At 34.9% G+C, this 25,150-nt stretch overlaps 1 protein-coding gene across 2 annotated transcripts in view; it reads left to right on the top strand.

Annotated features, from left to right (window-relative positions):
• The window catches only part of LOC138333003 (furin-like protease kpc-1), a 133,969-nt gene that overhangs the window by 72,276 nt on the left and 36,543 nt on the right, over positions 1 to 25,150 (top strand). For both annotated transcript variants that reach the window (XM_069281091.1, XM_069281092.1), the window contains exons 4-5: positions 14,706 to 14,834; positions 21,091 to 21,167. In XM_069281091.1, the coding sequence (XP_069137192.1) occupies positions 14,706 to 14,834; positions 21,091 to 21,167 (206 nt within the window). The remainder of the gene's footprint in view (positions 1 to 14,705; positions 14,835 to 21,090; positions 21,168 to 25,150) is intronic.

Genomic DNA, 25,150 nt, shown 5'->3' with positions numbered 1-25,150 from the left:
CAAAACCTTCATTAGACAAACAACAAAACCTTCATTAGACAAACAACAAAACCTTCATCAGACAAAGAGTAAAATCTTCATCAGACAAAGAGTAAAACTTTCATCAGACAAACAACAAAACCTTCATCAGACAAACAACGAAACCTTCGTCAGACAAACAATAAAACCTTCATCAGACAAAGAGTAAAACCTTCATCAGACAAAGAGTAAAACCTTCATCAGACAAAGAGTAAAACCTTTATCAGACAAAGAGTAAAACCTTCATCAGACAAACAACAAAACCTTCATCAGACAAAGAGTAAAACCTTCATCAGACAAACAACAAAACCTTCATCAGACAAAGAGTAAAACCTTCATCAGACAAACAACAAAACCTTCATCAGACAAAGAGTAAAACCTTCATTAGACAAACAACAAAACCTTCATCAGACAAAGAGTAAAACTTTCATCAGACAAACAACAAAACCTTCATTAGACAAACAACAAAACCTTCATTAGACAAACAACAAAACCTTCATCAGACAAAGAGTAAAATCTTCATCAGACAAAGAGTAAAACTTTCATCAGACAAACAACAAAACCTTCATCAGACAAACAACGAAACCTTCATCAGACAAACAACGAAACCTTCGTCAGACAAACAACAAAACCTTCATCAGACAAAGAGTAAAACCTTCATCAGACAAAGAGTAAAACCTTTATCAGACAAAGAGTAAAACCTTCATCAGACAAAGAGTAAAACCTTCATTAGACAAACAACAAAACCTTCATCAGACAAAGAGTAAAACCTTCATCAGACAAAGAGTAAAACCTTCATCAGACAAAGAGTAAAACCTTCATCAGACAAAGAGTAAAACCTTCATTAGACAAACAACAAAACCTTCATTAGACAAAAAACAAAACCTTCATCAGACAAAGAGTAAAACCTTCATCAGACAAACAACAAAACCTTCATCAGACAAAGAGTAAAACCTTCATTAGACAAACAACAAAACCTTCATCAGACAAAGAGTAAAACCTTCATTAGACAAACAACAAAACCTTCATCAGTAGTGTTGGGAATCACTTCATAAATTCACAATCGATCATCATCTTTTTAAAACGATCAATCATCGACTAATGATTGATTAATTTTGTGTCCTTTGTCGGGCTTCCAGGTTACAAAAATCAAATTTCTTGTTTGCTTTTTTCTTTTCTTTTTTAAATTGTATACTGTTTCCAATATGTATTCTTTTATGCCATTTTGTATCCGATAATTTCTATGTGCTTTGTTTTTGTTTGTTTTGTTTTTTTATTCTATAATGAATTAATGATTCATTGAATAAATTGTTTTCAAAATATTTCAAGATATTTGTGTTAATTATTTTACTATGAATTTGTTGACAAATTGACATAACAAGATCAACTCTAAAGAAAGTTACTGACTTGTCATTTTAATGAATTTTACATTAACTATTTACACAAAAAAAATTTGATATTTTTTCAGTGAGTTTAAGACTTATGACCTTATGACTGATTTAACAGATATTACTTCGTTTTACATATCTAAATTTAATGTTTAATATATATAAAACTAAAAGCGATGCTAGCCACCGAAAACGACAACGTGGTTCTACTTTCATCTTCCTTAATCTTAATATAGGATATTTATGATGTCACTGAAGTTCACCACTAGACAGCAAAATTATTGACTATTTTGTGAAGAATACAGAATTTCGGCAATACATTATCATGTTTTAAAATTTCAAATATACAGTAATTTATAAAAACTCTGGGCAAAACATGTTCCGACGATTCAACTTACTGTTGAATTTGTATTTGTTTCCACACTTTATGCAGAAGACAAATTCCATGTCGAGTTTCGGAGGACAGCTGTACATGTCCTTTATTCTTTTGAATCCAAAAAAATTCCACACACGGGAACGTTTTGCCCCCGGATGATCATATAGTTCGTCTGTCGTATTTGTCGCCATGTTCATTCATCGTCTGTTGCTACTGGAAGCTGAAGCGCTTGCAGCGACAGCGGAAACGTATCCAGTAACCAATCAGAAACCGTGTTACATCATGTTACAGATACATTGTAAACACTATAATTGCTGCACACCAGAAAGCGGCGTGCCTCGAAGTATTTCTCATCTTTTATCTGTGCCTCGTTTTTTTTCTGTCTCGTTTTAGTCATTTTGAAATCGACTACAGAAATCATTAATCGATTAATCGATTTTCCAGAGCAAACGAGGCGACGTCGACTAAATCGATTAATCGGAACACCACTATTCATCAGACAAAGAGTAAAACCTTCATTAGACAAACAACAAAACCTTCATCAGACAAAGAGTAAAACCTTCATCAGACAAAGAGTAAAACCTTCATTTGACAAACAACAAAACCTTCATCAGACAAAGAGTAAAACCTTCATCAGACAAACAACAAAACCTTCATCAGACAAAGAGTAAAACCTTCATCAGACAAAGAGTAAAACCTTCATTTGACAAACAACAAAACCTTCATCAGACAAAGAGTAAAACCTTCATCAGACAAACAACAAAACCTTCATCAGACAAAGAGTAAAACCTTCATTAGACAAACAACAAAACCTTCATCAGACAGAAAACATTTTAGTTAGCAATTAACTAACCATTATTGGACATCAAATAAATATCTAACATTTGCAAAATCCAAGTACGAAAAGCAATGGAATATATAGATTATGGTCTTTCAGGATGTTGGCTTGAATTTGTAATATATAAATGCCATCATAATGTGGTCTCAGGAAATTATGCTACAAAAGAAAACATCCAAAAATATATCAGATTAAAACTGCAGATCTAAATGTATAAAAGTATGCAGTAAGGATCCGGACAGAAAATGGGTTTAGAATGGATGGAGGCTGATAGAGTACCCAATCACTGAGCCCTAACTTTTAACAAACTTGTAAACCATTAATCAAACACACTATCCAACACAGAACATGTCTTCCTGGTTGTAAGCTAGTTCTCTATAGAAAATAGAATTTCCATTGTTTAAACACTCTCTTGTTTAAAAATGTGGGCATTTGAGAATAAAAGACATAAAAGAAAAAATCTGCTGCAAAGAAGAAAATTATAAAACAATATTTGACTAAATGTATACAAAGCTATGTTGGATTGATTTTAGAGTACTGTCTATTGAGGAAGGAATTTATCTATAAAAAGTAATCTATGTGCACATTAGACAAAACAATTACACTTGTAGGATATTGAAACAATCCAATATTGTACAAACAAAAGCTTTTAAGAAATGGATGAAGAAATTACAGAAAGGGCACAATGACTTATGGGGCAATAATGGAACAATAGAGACAATTTACCTAACACTTAACAATATAAAAATGAGACAGATTTGTCTGTGGCTCTTAACCGAAAACTTATAATGCATGTTACAAGTACGTTACAACTAGGTTTTCACATACTAGTCAGAATTAAGACTTTGAGATTGGTGGTATTAAACTGTGTGGTCCCTGGACAGTAATTAACTCTAGGGACCACTACTAATGTTGGCAAACAATTTCTCTCCATTGCTACATTGTATATTCCTATTATAAAAGGACAGCTTGAGCCATTCAGGGGTTCCAGCTCTGTAATGGCATTGATCTGGTAGTGGCTAATTGTGTCTGAGAGATGGGAGTCAGTGCCATCTCCCTAGGGGTCACAGGATTTATTAAAAATTCCTATTCCTCTACATCAATGGGCTGTTAGCTGCTGTTTGGTGCTGACTGGACAGATTTGCCAAACTTGATGTAATATCTTGGAATTACTCTGGATTATGATAGGAACGGTCTGCGATGATTATTCATTTCCTAATCTTGGCCATATAGTTTATGCTTGTCAGAGCAATTTTCGAATCATTCAGTCTCTGATAAATACAAAGATGGCAGAGTAAGAATTTGTTTTATTAAATGTATTTGATATATCAGGCTTGTTTGTTGTCTTCTTCATTTTGTTAATGTTGAAATTTGGGTTGTGTGTGTGTCAGAAGTTTTTAGCACCAGTAAAGTTCAGTGGAATCCATGGCTGACTCTATTGTAGTTTTCATAAAAAATGAGGTATTCTGTAGTGTACTACAACTAAAGATCAATAATTTGGTTTTGTAATGGGGAATTCTAGGTCACTATCTCCTACAGCTTTGACATTCTTATTATAACTTCTCCTCTCAGTAGGCTGGGGTGATTCTGACATAATGGGTCCACACTCCTTCCACTGAATATTGGGGCTGATAATCATCAATTGATGGGGTCGGCCCCCTTTTTTATATACAACACTTTGTAAGTAGCTCTGCTATTGATCCATATGTTTGATGTATTGTCTTGTTTTTATGATAGAAACTTGGACAGATTATAAATCATTTGAGGTAATACTGGTGTCTGGAAAGCCTTCAAACTCTCCACTTCCTCTCCATTTACTGTTTTTTAGTCTTGTGGCAAGTTGTCCATCGTCTTTCATATTGGAACTGTCATGTCCTTGAGATTCGACTGCAATGTGGTTGTTTTTCTAACGCACATGTTTAATTTGTAATAAATAGTGGAACCCTTGTCATTTTAATCTGAATATTTCCAAGGCATACATATATGTGTTGAGATCCATGTCAGGAGAAACGTTCAGTGAACATGCAAGCACTTTAAATAACTAAACTTGGGGTTGTTTGGTAGCTTTGTTACAATGTCATTGTCATTGGAATAACGGGCCCAGAGATTTCATATTACTGGTCTACTGAAGTTAGTTCTAATGAATGTCTTGTTTTTAAGGGAAAAAAAAATACTAGAAACTTTGAGAAAAAAAATTACAACTTAATCCCTTTTAGCCGTTGTTTCATGCTAGAAAATAAAAAGATGAAATGAATATTTTTGTTATTATTTAGGTTTACAACCCCTAAATCCTACAGAAAACTTTGGACAAGGTTTCTAGGATTTTCATAATTTGAGATTATTAAGTGAAAATAGTTAAGTTTTCTTGGTTTCCGATTTGATGATTTCTGCCAATATCAGAAAATGAAAATTGAGCCCAATGCCAGTTTCAGTATGAGATGTATCTACCAGTAGAATGGATTTGTATAGCTAAGTTATACCAGAGAGATATTATAGACATTTGTTCCTGGTGCAGCTAATATTTCCATTGATTAGCTTTCATCTGTAGGATTTCCATGACTACTGAGATGAAATCATCCAAAAGGAAAAGCTGCCATGCTTGAATGCATTCTTGCCAGACAAATTATGATTTAGGGAATATGTACAATTCTTCCTGGATACATTTAGTATGACTCAACTGTTGATGTCTCTAATAAGTGAGTGCTATATTGTAACAAAAATATGTGTATCAGCATATTTATAAATGGTTTGTATTTAAATGATGATGCTGGTAATTATAGTTATAGTTAGATGCCGTGAGGTGTAGGCAATATCATCATTTTTATTGGTAATTAATATCAGTGTGTATTTCCAGATGCATGTTTTCTCAGGAGTCTTAGAATGATTGACTTCAGAAACCACACAGGTGCTGCCTCTCCCGGGTTATACATATACAGTGGTAGGGGTGACGACCGGGTTTTGTACAGATTCTCTATTAGATCTACTGCTAGGTATTTTGTCTTTGAATATTACAAAGTTATCTCCCTTGTGGCTAGGTATCAATTATTATGTCATATTACTTTAATTACATCATTTTCAAAAAGTATAATTTTATGTCCACGAATAAATGGTATAGCAATCAATACATATACCCGCAAGGGCAGATAACTCTAATATGCAAATGCAAACTATAAACAGAAGCTGTTAAGCTGACGGAAGAATGGGGGGGAGGGAAAAAAATGTGTTAAAATAAGTATTAAGCATCTGTTTTCACAGGTCTAAAGTTGAGTAATTAACGTCACACTAGCACATCATTGCTGTACAGCTATATACCATTGGGAATGTATAGTGAATGTGTGCAGATCGTAAATGTCAGCATTTTAATGGCAGAGAGGTCATCTCAAGGTGAACAATGCTACATCTTTAATGTTTAAAAACACCTAAATTTCAGAGCTGTTAGGAGTGAGATGATTGACATTGGAACTGGTCATTTCCTCTGTGTGTTCCTGATCTATTACTTACCATAATTTACCTTCCCTATGGGTCATGGGTCATGTGGCCTGGAGGACTCATGTAAACGTGATAATGATCAAATCATTGCCTTAGATGGTTCACTACAGCATCTTCAAAGTCTTCAAAATATGCAAAAGACACACAAAATTTGAAGATTCATATGCATTTGCAATGTTTTAAGATTTTTTTTTTTTTCAAACTTTATAAAATGGCCGAGATTTGACACCTTGATTTTTTGCCAAGGTGACTATTAATTTTGCAAACAACTACAAATTATGTACAAGTATTATATACCAGGAGTAATAAAAACATCCCAGATGTTTATCATCACATTGGGTAAGAATTTGGCCAGCAGGTTAAGATTAAACTATGTAATAGATATTGTTAATCTGTTCCAGATGGCAGATTCAGCTCCAAGCTTACATTCTTAGATGTTTTAATTGGTTTTAATCTCTAACACTTTAATGTAGAGTTGTACATGTGCTTGTCTTTCAAGGGTGAGTAGCGATGCGGCCTACCTTTCATCAGATCTTACTTTGAAAGGATGTAGATTGTACAGGTGAAGACAAACATGGATTGTGTTGCATGTAGCTGGCATCTATACAATTGGATTAGAAAGCTTTTTCGGGTGCGTGACCTCCCAAAAATGTATCAGAATATATGAGGTTTATGTGGACTATCTGAGGGGGATCGTATATACCTTTGTTAGAGTTTGACATTTGTACAGATAGGAGCTGTTAGCTGTTACTAATCTCGTTGCTAGTGACCTAATAGAGGTATCGTACCACAGACCACACAAGCTTCAAACTGCCTCACATTTGTATACAGTTTCATTAGCTCAGACGAATTCAAGCTGAAAATTTAATTAGATTTCTTTATAATAATTCCTAAATTTGAAAAAGAAACATGCCCTGGGATTATTTGAGGGATAAAAGGAGTAGATATGATAGGACCAGTATTAGGCCTTAATTTTTCAGGCTGAAAAATATTAGCTATGATCCACATCTATTTCACATCAATAAATACTCTCATACTTGCCATATTCATCAAAACATAACTTTTCATATCCATGCATGTACATGATGTGCTCCACCTATGACGTCATCAAATTGATGATTTTCCTCTTCTCGCCAAATTTTGCTAGAAATTCATCATCTTTAGGTTAGAAAAGGCTTGAAATGGATTTGGCTGCCACCTTGGAGCAACTTTATATTTTGCATGGATTTGCGTAAATACACGATACACAACGTGTGAAAATCTCTTTCTGCTCCACAAAGGCGGACACAATCATTTTTAGAGAAAACCACTCAAAAAGCATGATTTTTCAAGGATTTTTGTGAAAAATGGCGGGAAACTGCATGTTGATGACGTCGTAGTGAACATAATTGGCATATGCGGGATATTTTCGGGATGTAATGTGTTAGCAAATGTATTCAACTGTTAGATGGCAAAATATGTTGTTCTTTACTGGAGAATTAATTTTACGGCCATATTCAAGTCTTAACATACCTTCTCCTTTAGATGATATATAGGAAAGAAAATTCATAATATTTTCTTGAAATTATGAAAAATTTCTTTGAAAATGATTTTAATTCCTTGTTAATCTAATAAAGCATTATGATATAGGTGTATGTTGGCCTACCACACACCATGATTAACCCCAGATTAGTCTATCCTAATTATGCTGATCCTAGCTAGCATCATTTACCACAAGGTCCTATTGTAGACCTGGATAATTATCAATAAGAAAGACCTTCATAAATGGGGCATTTTACTCTCATTTCCAGCTTAATTTTATATAAGTATTTGGTCTTAATTACCTTTTAATTATTATCTTTAAAGTAATTAATTCATGATAGCACTTCTAAGTATAATTTAATTTCTTTAAAGACAAACTCCTGCAATTTTAATTAAAACTGAACAGAAATTAGAATGATAATTGCAGATGTATAACTAAGAGGATCGTCATGAGAATAATAAGACCTTAATGAATTGAATGTGAGCAAACGCTAAAGCTAAGCTGTGTGTTAGTTAAAATTCATTAATTTTATTTTGTTCCTTATAGTATTAAGATATTTTAACACCATGGCCTACTCTATTTGGCAAACCTTTTGTTGATTAAAAGCGACTTTTGATTACCGAGCTTATTATCGCTACTTCAATCACATCCCAATCAAAAGATATAAAAAACTTATATTTTTGATAGACTTTAATAGGGCAGATTTGTGTTTTTTCTATATAAAATGATATACATAAGAAAATAAGCTCAGGCTTATCAATAAGTCTGGCTTATTTATTGGAAAATAAGGAGTTTTATTGGACCATGACAGCGTGTTTTCCTAGTGCAGGCTTATTTCAAGCCAAATAGTTGCTGATATTTTGTCTTGAAATAGCTTATTGGTTTTAGCTTTGTTGTTTCTGTCATTTATAAACTTCCCTGTAAATGTTTAAGGTCCAATTCAGATCAGTTCTTTTGACCAACTGTTCTTGTAATTTGAGCTACAATGTTGAGTGGTTTGACATATTATCTGACCAGTATATAATTGTCATAGTATAAAACTTTGTTGTGAAATGGTCACTTCACTGTGATGGTTTGAACAAGATATGTGCCAGTATTTTGTGTTAGGATGAGCAGTTGAGAGGTTTGATATCATTCTACTTGATAGGGATGGGAGAAGGCAGGCTGTCTGTAACACTAGATCTGTAACACATCTGCTCTTGGTGGCCATACACAAACCAAGACATAGCCACTTGTCCTCAGAGAGTCACTTGACTGTCCGGCTTGTCACACACAATTCTCCTACCCCCCGCCCAAAGTGATACCAGACTTACCATTGAAGACTCGTGTCTGTAAAAACTGTTTAGATATTCACTCTGTATCAGTAGGGTTTTAAAGAGCCCTTTTCATAGTAGGTTTTTTAAAGACATTAAAATATCTTTTCTTAAAGTATTAAGAGAGACACCTGTCAGTTTGTTATGACCAATGATAGATCAAGTAAGAACTGGCACATGGAATCGTGTTGCATACACAAAAAAAAGAAATTAAAAGAAGGAAAATAAAAAGTTTTTATTACATGTTCTTGTTGAGAGTTTGGATAGAGGGGATATGATTAGTAAGGGCTGAAGAAAGCAAATAAATGGTTATAAAAATAAAAGTTATCCAGTAAGAACTAAATTATGGTAAAAGACGCTGTTTAGTTTTCCCAAAGTATCTGGCATTAAATAGATCCTCATTTTCTTCTTACAGAACAGTCATTTAAGGGGAAAATGATAAAAGGTTCCTAATTCAGAAAAACTAATGTATGAACATTATTTTAACACACAAAACAATCCATATTACATGTATTGAAATATTGACCTGCTGAAATTATTTATTAGTTCAATCTTATTTATCAACATCAGTTTAAATTACCTGTTACTGTTAATGTAACTGAAAAAGTGCACTGTGCCAATATGTCATTGTCAGCATTAAGTTGTGTAAAACAGATTTCCATGAAATCTGACCCAGTTGTTTTGATGCTTGCATACTGCTCTATTCACTGCTGTAACTGCAAAGCATTTAAAAGAGTCTGGAGTTTAATAATGGCCATGATATTGGGTCAATTGATCTGCAAGTTAATATCCTGCTGAATATTTAACAGGGATTGTCATTAATTAAGCCCTTAATTGACCTCAGCCATTAGGCCACAGGTTTAGCTTTACAGGTTTTGGCCTACTAGGTATGAATATTTCCTGGACACTTAATGGGCCACTAAATTAACCATAACATAAAACAGTTAGCTATCAGGTTTTAAGGCCTTAATGACTTGTAACTGATTGTGATCCAAGTATTGATTGTGGGTGCTAGCTGGCCTGAGGAGCCTGGTGCTGGGGATAATTTTCTCTTTTACACCGAGAGACACTGTACATTACACTAGCAGGCATATCAGGAAACATCACATTTAGGCCTGTTGTGTTAAAATAATGTTGTTCTGGTGTTAGTAAATAGACAATGCCTCCAATCCTAGTGAAAATCACATCAGCATTGGTGACTTTAAGCTTTATAGACAATTTGCACCAGTGTTCAGTGCTGTTATACATATATATATACATTAATGTTGTTCTGTGTGGCTATCTTTCCTTAATTCCTTCCTTACATTATCTTGCACAGACCCTATCATGTACAATACCTGTCAATGGATCTTTATACTGACAGAGGTACTGCTATAAGTAGGTCACGGTGACCTGCATTTTAATCTTTTGTCCATGTGATATTTAAGAAGAAAATGTTTGCCTAGATGACATAACCTACACAAATGGAACTTGTACTTTAACTTTAATTCATCCAAAGGTCATCTGAATGTAACCATATCCCAAAGGTCATCTATGACCATTGCCCATAGGTCATCTGAATGTAACCATTCCCCAAAGGTCAACTGAATGTGACCATTCCCCAAAGGTCATCTGGATGTGACCCAATCCCAAAGGTCATCTGGATGTGACCATATCCCAAAGGTCATCTGGATGTGACCATATCCCAAAAGGTTATCTGGATGTGACCATATCCCAAAGGTCATCTGAATGTAACCATATCCCAAAGGTCATCTGAATGTAACCATATCCCAAAGGTCATCTGAATGTAACCATATCCCAAAGGTCATCTGGATGTGACCATATCCCAAAAGGTTATCTGAATGTAACCATATCCCAAAGGTCATATGGATGTGACCATATCCCAAAGGTTATCTGAATGTGACCATATCCCACCCAAAGGTCATCTGTGACCATATCCCAAAGGTCATCTGAATGTGACCATATCCCAAAGGTTATCTGAATATGACCATATCCCAAAGGTTATCTGAATATGACCATATCCCAAAGGTCATCTGTGACCATATCCCAAAGGTCATCTGTGACCATATTCCAAAGGTCATCTGTGACCATATTCCAAAGGTCATCTGTGACCCTATTCCAAAGGTCATCTGTATGTGACCATATCCCAAAGGTTATCTGTGACCATATCCCAAAGGTTATCCGTGACCATATTCCAAAGGTCATCTGTGACCATATCCCAAATGTTATCTGAATGTAACCATATCCCAAAGGTTATCTGAATGTAACCATATCCCAAAGGTCATCTTTATATGACCATTCCCCAAAGTTCATCTGAATGTTACCATACCCCAAAGTTCATCTGAATGTGACCATACCCCAAAGCCTATCTGTATGTGACCATACCCTTAAGGTCATTTTAGTATGACCATGATTGCAGCACAATCAGGTAAAAAACTATAAACTTGTGAAAGGATTTTAATGAAATTGTGTTATTTTCAATAAGACAATCAAGTGATCAGGAAAGTAAAGGTTATTACATGGCTTTTGAGTAATAAGGGATTTGTTACATCCAAGTGAAGCGAAGAGAAAAGACTTTTCCTTTACGAGAGGTTAAAAGTATGCAGTAAGTTATGTTTATCATACCCTTGTCATACTCTAGTGGGGATTTGTATGTAATCAGAATTGTTCTTAATTGTAATTGTATCAGGAGCAACAGACCGTATCAGGACCACTGGTCAGTTCTGTATTATCAGTATAAATAGGTGTGGACTGGTGTAGTGATATCCACTCAAGGTCAAAGATGTGATAAATAATTAAGTATTGTATCAATGAGTAGGTTATAAAGGTATGGTACTACATCCGTAGTAGGAAAACCCGGGGGTAAACCCATAGATGACTATACATCAGGTTAATCATCAAGGATTTCTCATTCTACCATATACGCACAATTATTGAACATTTTCCAATAATAAAACTAGACGATAATGAATAAGAAATTGATGAGATGAGTGAATGATTCAGTTTTGCTGCTCATAGCATCTTGTAACTATGAATCTATTGATTCAAGGAGAAAAAAGTCTATAGGTCAATAGCCTGTACGATTCCGTCATTCATTCCCTAGTGTTTCACCAATACTGATGTTCCTTACCTTCGCCTCTAACCTGCTGTCAGTTTCAAAGTATATATATCAATATTCCAAAAGATAGTTGAGATACATTCAAGATTTATTGCCAACCAGAGACTTCTGGATCACATCAAATTGAAGTAAGGAGATTCAAGTTTAGCTCCAGACACACTAGTAAAATATTCTTCAGCAAACATCTTGAAATATCATTTAACATAATATACCATGCTTGTTTTGTCAAGTTTGTATGAATGCAACGCCATATTTGTCATAAAAAATGACGTTTTTCGTAACGACCTCATAATCAATACCTACCTTCAAGGGAGATAACAATTTATTATGTAAAGACAGAATAAACTCATTGTTATAAATGCTGCTGATTGTGTTACAAAGTGAAGTGTTATGTCTCTCTGGAAAAATATCTCATCTGTATTGTAATCATCCACAAAACCAGAAATATTCTTTTTCTAGTCATTACTTCTCTAATTGGTGGTTATATAAGAACACTTAAATAAAGTCATTTATTTCCGGTAGCATTAAAAAATAATGATTGATTTGATTCTGCCATTTTTTCATGAGAATGCTATTTCTATAGTGTTTGGTTGTTTCAACATGTACACTGCAGCCAAGATTGGAAGAGATGGTACGATACTGTGGGAAAATGTTACATCATTTATGCTCCTAATTTAAAATTGATTTTAAAAGGAAGGTTTTTAATTTGATTTAAATTGGACCATGGATTCTGTCAGTGTATATCGGAGTCCGATCTGGATACAATTTAGGAGTATGTTTCTAGAGTGGTAATTTTAAAGCTGCCATCCATCTCAGCTTCTCTATAACTGTCTGTACACACAGGACTCCATCTTTGTAATCAAGAACATTGTAAAACTGTTTCGCATCAACAGCTATTTCCCATTCTCTACACTCCCCAACATTTCGAATTCAAACTTCATACCCCTCAAACATTTGGAACAACCGAGGAGACCATTTACTGTCATCTTGTTGTCAATCTACTGCTTTATACTGCTTTATTGTGTTTTCTCTGGGTAATAGTAAAGTGTACTATTACACTGGCAATGCCATACTAAATCTACTCTTAATTAACTAGTTCTAGATGTGTACTTGGGTAGAATCATGATTACTGGAGTTATTCCTTTCCCTCTAGTCATAGAAACTCCTTGTATTGTTTCTAAGCAGCCTGGAATTGTGGAGACGTATAAGGTAGTCTGTGGAGATCAATACTAATGAAATTAGGACTGTAGGAGTTAGGGATACCACAGGGAGGTTTGGGTCATTTGATGCGGTGCAGAGCCACTTGTGGTACACTCTTGTATATCAAGTCAAGTTAAATATACATGTATATACATATAAATGTAACATTCAACAACCTTCATGGCTTTGGTTTTAAGAAACAATCTATATCTTTATAACATATTTTTTTAGTTAACAACTGAAAACAGATAATATTACTGATCATACACTTTCCTTTTAACTTTACTGTGTTCATTTGAAAATATTTGAATTTACGGTGTGATGTCACATTTTTAGAGTTGAAATATTTTAATTTTTGGTGTGATGCGACCTTTCCAAAGATTTTACTCTAATGCACCAGTTTTGGGGTGATTTTGGGCAGATAGGAGGGGTTATTAGTTATGGATAGCATACTAGAGTGGTCCAAATCCTCCCTCGATATCAGTCGACCCTGATACCTATACTCTGTGGTGCAGAATGATTAGAATTAGCAGACATTCATCCTTAGTTTGGATCCCTATATTTACTAGCATGATTCAGAGGGGATTGCCAGTTGGACCATATGTAGACAGCAGTCTGTCTGCTATCTCAACTCCTAAAGGTGAACAACTCCCTAGACAATTAATACAAATAACAATCAATTCTCAAGTCTTAATTGATAGGTCAAAAGGTCGTAGTACCTAACACTTGGTTGTCAATTTATCATTATTTTATGTGTATTCTGGCTACAGTAAATAGAACTTTGGATGTAACAAGATTTGTTCAAAACAGTCCTCCTTTATTTTGAAACTAGAGTCAAATAATCTTTGACCAACATCCAAATGATAAAGTAAAATTTCAATTTGTTTTATATTCTAGAAACCAGAGCATGTTTCTCTCATATTTACGAAAAATTGTTCATTTGTCAACCTGTGAATGCCCTCTCCCTGGAGTTGGAGAGGGTCATTACACATAGTGCTGATTCCAATATTGTATGAACAAGAACATTTATTTCTCAATATTAATCAAGATATAAATTTCGCAGTTTGCTAAAAGTTGTTTGTGTAAAGGTTGATATCAGACTATCTATATATATATATATGAACTTTCTGTTTAGAAATAATATTTCAGTTGAGGTGTCACAGTTAATGCCCCAATGTAAGGTATTTCAGACCTGTGTCGGTGGTCCAAATTCAACATTTTTCTAACAGACCATTTTGATATCAATATTGAAAACCTTCGTTTTGAGTTTTATTAACCTGGAAGAATCCTAAGATATTTACCTCGGACTTACACCGTCAGCTGATGAGTATGGACAATATTATCTAATTAAAGAATCATAATTATAGTTTAACTCTACTGATACACACAATTGACAATCCTGCTAACATTGATGTTTACATTCTATTTGCTCTCTTTTCGCAGCATCGAGGAGAAGGCCTAGATATGAATGTACAGAGTGCCTGGGATCAGGGAGTGACGGGCAAGGGCGTTGTCGTGACGATATTAGACGATGGAATAGAAAAAGATCATCCAGATTTAGCAAGGAATTATGTAAGTCATTCAGCACCTCACTGAAGTTACTGAATTTTATGTATGAAATGATTAATTGGATGTGGCTAACATTGAGTCGTCGGAAGGTCAGGGATACAGAAGTAGAGTGGTGATCAAGAAATTGAGTTGATCAGGCCAATAATTCATAACTGCCTTGTAATAAGATTAAAATTGTTTTTAAACATTTACTTAGTTACATAGTTACAACAAACCTGGGGGCCATCATAATAAAGATAGATTTGTTCTAAAGCAAATTCTCTGCACATGTTAAATAAATTTTGTTTTTAGAGATAGTGAATGACTATAGGTATATCTATTAGAATGAATACCCCTCTGTTGATATAAGTCACTGATGTTTTTCACTAAACACAATTTTTATTTGAGAATATATATATATAATATTTTTGTTTTTTAAGTAAATCTTCGTCTGTTCGAAGCCACTAAGATGATAAATAGTTATAATTCAGTCTTCAGAATTAATTAATGTCTTGCGTTGGAATTTCAAACTGAAAAAAAGCAACAATGTGCACAGTGAAAAATGTACAATGTGTGAAATACTTGAGACCAGCAGGATTTCCTCAATCTGTTAGGAATGTGTACCCTTGTATAAATGCTGGTATTTTGGGTAGGTGATACAAGACACAAAGCACTAGAGTTTGTGTTCTGCCATCACTCGACCAAAGCATCTGTTTTGGATATTAATTGTTAGAATAAAGTGTCTGGGATTCCCCTTGTCAAGATTGACAATGATAAGAATATCAGTGGCACATATAGATTGTTTACATATTGTATAGTGATCCTCCCTTTCTCCCCCTGAGGGATGGCCAGACCAGCCAGGGTATTTATATAGAACTGCTACAGAGAGGTAAACTTAATGTGAGCTTATGCAAGGTGCTGACAGTGGCTTAGATGATGAGAAGCAAGATATCAGAAGGTGATGAGAGGAAGGAGTGAAAAAGTGGGAGAGAGAAAGTAAATAGGATGTCGGCCTCCTAGCTATCAACACGATACCAGGAAGGATATGATGGAGAGAGAGAAGGAGGGAAGAGAAAGAAGCGAGAAAGTAGATAAGATGGTGGGCTCTTAGCTATCAACACGATACAGGGAAGGATATGATGGAGAGAGAGTAGGAGGGAAGAGAAAGAAGATAGAAAGTAGATAAGATGGTGGGCTCTTAGCTCTCAACACGATACAGGGAAGGATATGATGGAGAGAGAGTAAGAGGGAAGAGAAAGAAGCGAGAAAGTAGATAAGATGGTGGGCTCTTAGCTATCAACACGATACAGGGAAGGATATGATGGAGAGAGAGTAAAGAGGGAGAGAAAGAAGCTAGAAAGTAGATAAGATGGTGGGCTCTTAGCTATCAACACGATACAGGGAAGGATATGTTGGAGAGAGAGTAAGAGGGAAGAGAAAGAAGCGAGAAAGTAGATAAGATGGTGGGCTCTCAGCTCTCAACACGATACAGGGAAGGATATGATGGAGAGAGAGTAAGAGGGAAGAGAAAGAAGCGAGAAAGTAAATTGGATGTAGGCCTCCTAGCTATCAACGCGATACAGGGAAGGATATGATGGAGAGAGTGTAAGAGGGAAAAGAAAGAAGCGAGAAAGTAGATAAGATGGTGGGCTCTTAGCTATCAACACGATACAGGGAAGGATATGTTGGAGAGAGAGTAAGAGGGAAGAGAAAGAAGCGAGAAAGTAGATAAGATGGTGGGCTCTTAGCTATCAACACGATACAGGGAAGGATATATGAGAGATCAACGAGAAAGTAGATAGATGGTGGGCTCTTAGCTATCAACACGATACAGGGAAGGATATGATGGAGAGAGAGGAGAGAGGAAGAGAAAGAAGATAGAAAGTAAATAGGATGTCGGCCTCCTAGCTATCAACGTGATATAGTAGAGGGAAGAGAAAGAAGATAGAAAGTAAATAGGATGTCGGCCTCCTAGCTGTGATATAGTAGAGAGAGAGAGTATGACTGAGGGAGGAGGAGAAAGAAGGAAGTGGGAAGAAAACGTAAATAGGATATCATCCTCCACCTATCAATATGATACAAGGAAGGATATGATAGAGAGAGAGAGTAGAAGGGAAGAGGAAGAAGAGAGAATGCAGAGAGAAAATAAATAGGATATTGAGGGAGGGGGATAGAGAAAACTATTGGAAGGAGTGGATAAAGGGAAGAAAACAATGAATAGGAAGAAAGAAAGAGGGATAGAGAGAAAAGGGAATCAACAAACAAAATGTCAGTCTACAAACATCAACACTCCCAGTTGCTGTAGGCACTAGAACTGTTAGTAGATGGAGGCCATGTTAGGCTTTCTGACAAATGAATGTCATATACAAACAAGTCTGTGGTTCAGGAGGAGGTTTATTTACTGTAACTCAATACAACCATAGCTTAATGTAACATAAACATTATTTACTGGGGGTCAATTAGTCTGAAATTAGTTTTAAATTGACTTGTTTTGGAGTAGTGACCACCTTAGTATTTTTGTTTTGGAATAGCTACTCTGTACTATTTCTAGTATTTCGTAGTATTTTGGTTAAAATTAACTAGACATTTGAGTGAAGGAAACAATCAGTCAGTGAGCTGTAGTAACATACTTGTTTACCATAGTACAGTTCTGTCACGTTAGTGAATATCATTCACAGTACATTACAGGGGAGAGTTAAACATGTCCACTGGATATCTCTCTCATGCTCTGTGATATGGAGGCTATGGCAATATTCTAACTCACAACAATGGTATACACATGCAATCAATAACGATGCAAATGATAGAAATTGTTTTAATGAAGAAGAAAAAACAAGAGGTGTATTGGTATTTCATAAAACATTAATCAAGGCACTGTGTTCTACAGTAATACACAGTTACACAACAAACAATTACAGTAATTGGATTTACCACAAATTAAAAGCAATTAAAGGTTTAAAGATGTAGTCCAAACTTATCTCTGTAAGGTTTGATATTAGCTTTATTACCTTTGATTGACGTTAGTCTGTGAGAGATAATTAACTGTGGAATTTAATTTAGCATGTCCGTGTATTGGCAGTGTTGTGGTATTAAAATCGTGTAACCTATCTACCTGGCTCTGTCCTTGGCCTACACTGAAGTTACTGCTGGAGAAATATTTCAGAATTAAGATCATGATAAGGAGTCTTTATGCTCAAAGTTTATCTAATCTAAGAAATTAAACATTTATTTAAGCCTTCTGATATAAGGCACACACCCAAATAGTACATGCATTCCGTACCATTTCACCATTTTACATATATTCAATACATAAGATTAATTCCAATGAAAATTGAATGCTTCAACCATATTTTTGTGTTGGGAAATTTCACAGTTTGGCCTGTTGCTCCTGAACAAATCATGGCCATTATACAATTATCAACTTAACGATTGTCATTTTGACCAATATCTGTTCTGGTGTATTACTAACTGCAGGGAGATAATCTTATTGCAAAATGGTAGGTTTATCATAAGTGAAACCCCATTTGAAAAGTACAAAATATTTTAAGTACAGTATTGGGAGGAAATTGTCTTTAGATGTATACAGCTGATTATCTATCACAATTAGGAAGGCAGCAACAGTGTATTATTTATACTTATGGGAAGGGATGAAGTTTTACCTCATTGACAGAGACCCGATAAAAAGCCCGATATATTTCTGATCTATTTATCAAGAAGAAAGCTATACTTGTGATAGAGAGGGAGGGCTCTGGTTTAAAGTTGAGCTAAAGTTAAACATCTGATATAGTATCGTGTTGATTAGCCTGCTGGTTCATTGTGGACTGGATTTATTATAAGGTTGTAAGACTTTTCACCGATAAATACAATCCTATTGGGTTACCATATCCTCAACACATGCTCCTAATTACCCAGCTATTTATAACAAATCAGGATTCTCAAAGAAATATTCTCCTTCAATAATTGTAAAGATGAGTTTAAAATTTACGAGTCATGCTGTACTAGAAACAGTAGGTTTCTAAAGAATGTATTTTATAAACGTTTGAAAGATCCTAGTTATTTCAAAAAGATATATATGCAGCTTGTTATTTTTACTGTGAATGTAGACACAGTAATTGATTTGGTTCAGAGATAAATATGCCATTCATCTTTTGTTGTGAAAAGTTTATGGGACATGCCCTTGTCAGTCATTTGTTCATCTTACGTCTTTCAATGCCCCCCACTAGGAAATGAGGGGATGGGGGGATTATATGATGTGTTACCCATATTTGTCCCATTTTTTTGCATCTTGCCTTGATATATGGAGGGAATATTTTGTGTTTTTGAGATTTGTTCAAAATATTAGTCATTAGATTTCCGTGGCAATATTTTAGAGTTATGATTGTGAATACATAACTTTGTCAGAACCTGTTATTTCTTTAGTTATTTATGTATACTTTTTCCATCACAACATTCTCCACATTTTGCCATAATCTGTTAACGTTTCCTGTAACTTAAAAGCCTTGGTAATGAAGTTTTACTTTTGAAGCCTTTGTACTGTTACCCATTGTTTAAGTGTCAGGGAAAAGCCATTTTATTCCATTTTCTAAAATTCCAAGTTACAAACAACTGATCTTCTGCTGGTGATAATGAAAAGATACGGTGAAAGAAGCTGTTCAAGGTGTAGAGAATTCTCGAACCCTTCACGATTATTTAAACATCGTTAACTGATATCTGTTAATCTTTCCAACGTAATCCTTTCATTTATTTCAAATGTCAGATGTTTTTGTCGGTAAGAAGGGACATGCTTTTGGTTTTTACAATGCCATGAATGTAGTATGTTGGGTGGAGCAGCGTTGTGCTGATGAGTTGACGTTGATAGTGCAATTCTGTAGAACACTACCCTCATCTCCATCGACTTGGTACTGCAGAACAGCTCAAGGATGAAATGCTGGTCTTGGGTACACAGATAACAATTTTGATCTCTTTGACAAGATTCTAGTTTGATAAATATAAGAGAGAAAAACTGTAAATTTATTCTTTGCGCTCTTGCCTAAAGCAGAAAAAAGGCCAATTTGTACTGCGAGATGTTTTATAAGCAAGATCAATGTATTTGAATATTTGGTAGTATAAGTGTTTTTGCGATGTTCTGACATGTAGGATTATAGTCCGCAGGGTCGCAGGGTCGATAGGATGTTATGATAATGAAATGTTGATAAGGTCATTCAACTATGACCTTTCCTTGGTACAGTTGTACTGACATCTGTAGCTTTGGTCTGACTTCGAGTTTGGTCTGTAGAGAGATTTCAGAATATCAATAATATATATGTATGTTACATCTTTTACTAAGCCAAGCCCTTGACCATGTCCATGAATCATGTATCTCGTACTAAATGAATTTGTAGACATTGCATGCTCAGTGAACATATTCATTTGTGCAAAGATAACAAATATGACAGTACTACATTTAAAATAAATTTATCCCCCTTTTTAGAAATGTCCTATGGAACAAAAAGATTGAGGCATAGATTCCCATTAAAAAGTAATATCCTGATACATTACAAAGAATACTGCCTACAACATTCATATAGTCAGGCTAGAATATAAAGAAGTTGTTCTTCTGAGATGTAAGAATTTGAAAAAGGAATTTTATATTCATAAAATTTAAACATTTTGGTACAAGTACATAGTAAAAATGTGTTAAACTGGTTTAGTATTGTCTGTTGTTTAACAAAACTAGGCCTCTATCAGGATCATGAAACAGCCTTAATTCCAAAGCAGTCTTCAAGTTTAAACTTAGCCAATCAAAGATGATGTTACAAACATGACATCATTTTTGATTGGCTAAGTCTATAAACTTCAGTCTAAGATTGTTTCATGATCCTAGTGCAAAGATGAAGAGAGATCTTAAGAAATATGTGATATTCTTTATTAATTACGTAATGGAAGACCACAACATCATTAAGTAATACCAACATAATGTCTGGGACTTTTAAAGATTCCAATAAGCTTGAACACTCAGACTGCCTGGGAATGAGGAGTATTAGACAAATGTCACGGTGACAGAGACCAGAAAGGATGTTATACAAAATGCTCAACATAATCTTCATTGTAATGGTTTCACCTCATGATACAGTCGTGTATTGCGCAGAATTATGTTCCATATTTAATTCATTAAAGTCAGGTATCAAATCATTATTACTAGATTTAATAAATCTGAACAAATAGATAATGATATGTTTTGGTTTGTTTCAGGATAAAAATGCCAGTTATGATGTAAATGATGTGTTTTGGTTTGTTCCAGGATAAAAATGCCAGTTATGATGTAAACAGCCACGATCCAGATCCACAACCAAGATATGATTATACAAATGAAAACAGGTAAGATGAGTGAACATTTCAAAAGTCGTTTAATCGCTGAAGACAGACCAATAAATAAAATCTTTATATTGTGATAGTTGTAACGATGAGTGTTCCATGCAGGATCACAGTATAGATTTTTAGATACCTATAAAGCATACAGGTAACCATTCATTTGCCATCAAAGGCATATTTGTGATTGAGACACTTTCGTTGATCATACCCTTAAATTCTGAATTACTAGAGCCTCTGTTATGTCTTGTCTTTTGGTATTACATAATGGTTTTTCAGGAAGGGAGATTACTCTATGTCATTGTCAGTGATTGTGGGATATCGGTAGAGAGATGTTTGGGCTACAATGACGGGTAGAATATTTTGCATATATTTCAAACTCTGCATTGCTGGGGCAAGGTTATGACAAGATTCCTATCTTGCTGTCTTACTCTTGATTTCAGCTAATTTTTTGATCTGCTAGACAGATTTGTTATAAATCATTTCACACTTGTTGAATTACAATTTATATGTCCTGCATGCTGGGTGTCTTAATGTGTAAGAAGTGGTGAATTATGGCCTTATGCGACTTTCCAAATGACCTTGGGTCAGGTGAGAGCAACTTTAGCTAAATGTCAGAGACAAAGTTTATCTATTTCCTAATTGAGTTTAATGTTGCTTTGGAAGGGCACCTGTGGTCAAGCAGGTATATTTTCCTGTGAGGAAGTTTTATGATATCGATGTTTCCTGGTAGACAACCATAATATTATCACAAACTCTAAAAAGTATAAGAAGTGTTCCAAGTCGTTTGGTGTTGGACAGGATTTAGAGACCAGGTGTTAGTCTGTTGTATAGGTCATAATATGGTATGTTCAATTGAGCACAATGAGATCTGGCTGTAGGATCCTAAGGTAGTCAAAGTAGATTTTAGTTGTCGCTTAGCCAAGTGATCAATTTGGCTAAATCAAATCTTCAGACGTTTTACTGAATTAATTTTCATGATCTTTCAGTATTAGTTGACTGATGATGGTAGCATTATATCTAAGAACAATGAGATCTACAACTTGCTGTAAAGTTACTGGTTTTATATCTAAGGACAATGAGACCATAAACTTGCTATAAAATTGCTGGTTTTATATCTAAGGACAATTAGACCATAAACTTGCTATAAAATTGCTGGTTTTATATCTGTGGACAATGAGACATATAACTTACTATAAAATTGCTGGTTTTATATCTATGGACAATGAGATCTAGAAATTGCTATAAACTTGCTGGTTTAATATCTAAGGACAATGAGACCTAGAACTTCCATAAACTTGCTGGTTTAATATCTATGGACAATGAGATCTAGAAATTGCTATAAACTTGCTGGTTTAATATCTAAGGACAATGAGACCTAGAACTTCCATAAACTTGCTGGTTTTATGTCTAAGGACAATGAGACCTATATCTCAGATCAAACTAGAACTTGCTATAAACTTGCAGGTTTTATAACTAAGGACAATGAGACAAAGAACTTGCTGTAAACATGCTGGTTTTATATCTAATGACAATGAGACCTAGAACTTTTTATAAAATTGTTTGTTTTATATCTAAGGACTAATAGAATCTTACATGGGTCTGTGAAGTGGACAGGGATATCTCAACCCGAGTGAAAGATTTTGGCCGGTCATCCCGAGGCTTGCCGAGGGTTGACGGCCAAAATCTTTCATGAGACCTAGAACTTGCCATACACTTGCTGGTTTAATATTTAAAGACAGTGAGACCTAGAACTAAATATAAAGTTGCTAAATTTATACCTAAGGACATTAAGACCTAGAACTTGCCACGAAGTTGCTGGATTTATGTTGAACTAAATTTATACCTAATTACATTAAGACCTAGAACTTGCCACGAAGTTGCTGGATTTATGTTGAACCAATTTTACCTGTTCCTTTTTATTTTTTCTTGGTATGCTGTAGCAAGGGGAAGGCATTGGAGTTGAAGACTTGACATGGATAGACTTTATATAAATCAATATATCCACATCCATTGGTGTTGAGAGGTGGCCTGCTTGTCCACAGATCTGACAGCCATTTACATTCCTCCTTTATAAGCTGCCTCTAGGTTACCTACACCCATTGTCTACATTCTAGTGGTGTCTTCCTAAGCAGATTTGGCTTGGAAATCTTTCTTTGTTTGGAATTCAAAGTTACTTTTTTGTGTGTCCATGTATACAGATTTGTTGATTTGTATCCCAATCAGGGATAAGGTTCTTGTCAAGTCCTAAAGCATCCCTTTTAACATAAAATGTGCACTATTATATTTGAAACTCAGTTATAAGTTTTTGTACAATCCTTCAATATTTGCTTATGTACCTGATATTAAAAAGATATTTGAAAATAAATTAAATAAGGATGAATATCCATTGTAGCATCTCTATATTAAACAGACACATTTTCCTGACATCCATTTCTGGTTTCTCCCCAACACTGCGTTTAATCATTTAGATTGACAGAGTCTGTCATCCTTCATGCAGTTCATTGTCAAACACATAAAAAGATAGATAAAGTAACGCCATGCCTAGAACTGCAGATGATGTAGGTGTTGAATACCCACACCGTCTGTTTTTTACCCCGTCAATCCAATAACAATACATATATACACAAAGTTCTACTTTCCTCTGACAGCACCGAGCTCATTAGCCCGAGACTACATGTATCTATTGTCGGAAGGAATGGTAGGTGGCAGCTCCATACCGCATGAGAATCGCATTATTTACAGACATATAAAAATGCCAACATTGTGCTTAGTCGAGTGAACATCTCGTTACGGAAGCATCGACAAACTGACAAATCTATTGTTGTCTTCCCAATCATGCATGCCTGATTTTTAATAGTTGTGACAATTGACATATTTGTGATGTGATGATGATGCTATACACTAAAGGACTAGCTACCTGTACTTTTGATCCTCTAGTCCGACAGGACGGGTGGGTTTGGTATTACATGACATATTTCAGTATAATTCAAACAGAAATTTAAGAAAAGTTAATCTTCTTACGAACACCGGCTCAATCATGATTACAATCATGATTTCGTAAAACATTTGGGGTATGTTAAAGTTAAGTAGGTTTTATCATTTTGATATTGTTTGAGTGATCTTGGAGCAAAAACCCTTTTATTTCAATCAACTTTTCATACCAATTTAATTTCACGATTGATAATTGTAGATTCATTTTCACAGATTTCACCAATCAGATGTATGGAACATTTCACACTGTGTTGCATGAGTAGACATTAGGAACTAGGGCAAACTACTGTAGATGATAGGACACACTGATGTAGACACTAGGACACACTACTGTAGACAGTATATAGGACAGTTGGACTGACTACTGTAGACACTAGAACACACTGATGTAGACACTAGGACACACTGATGTAGACACTAGGACACACTGATGTAGACACTAGGACACACTACTATAGAGTTTAGGACACACTGATGTAGACACTAGGACACACTGATGTAGACACTAGGACATACTGATGTAGACACTAGGACACACTACTGTAGACAGTATATAGGACAGTTGGACTGACTACTGTAGACACTAGAACACACTGATGTAGACACTAGGACACACTGATGTAGACACTAGGACACACTGATGTAGACACTAGGACACACTACTATAGAGTTTAGGACACACTGATGTAGACACTAGGACACACTGATGTAGACACTAGGACATACTTTATATAGATTCACTAATCAGGTGTTGACATCCTGACTTTTAGAACACACCTATAAAGTAGAACTATGAACATTGTGCACTGATTATATTTGAATTCAAAGTTTTCTCAGTAGAGATTTAACACACTTTTTTTGACAATACAATCCTTCATGAATATATTATATTTGCTTACTGTTTTTGACAATCCTTCATGATGTACCTATATTAAAAAGATATTTAAAATAAATTAAAATAAGGATGAATATCCATTGTAGCATCTCTATATTAAACA

Source organism: Argopecten irradians, chromosome 10 (genome assembly GCF_041381155.1).
Source record: "Argopecten irradians isolate NY chromosome 10, Ai_NY, whole genome shotgun sequence".
Taxonomy (NCBI): Eukaryota; Metazoa; Mollusca; class Bivalvia; order Pectinida; family Pectinidae; genus Argopecten; species Argopecten irradians.
Note: the sequence above shows the minus strand (reverse complement) of the source record. Positions and strands in the feature narration are given on the sequence as shown.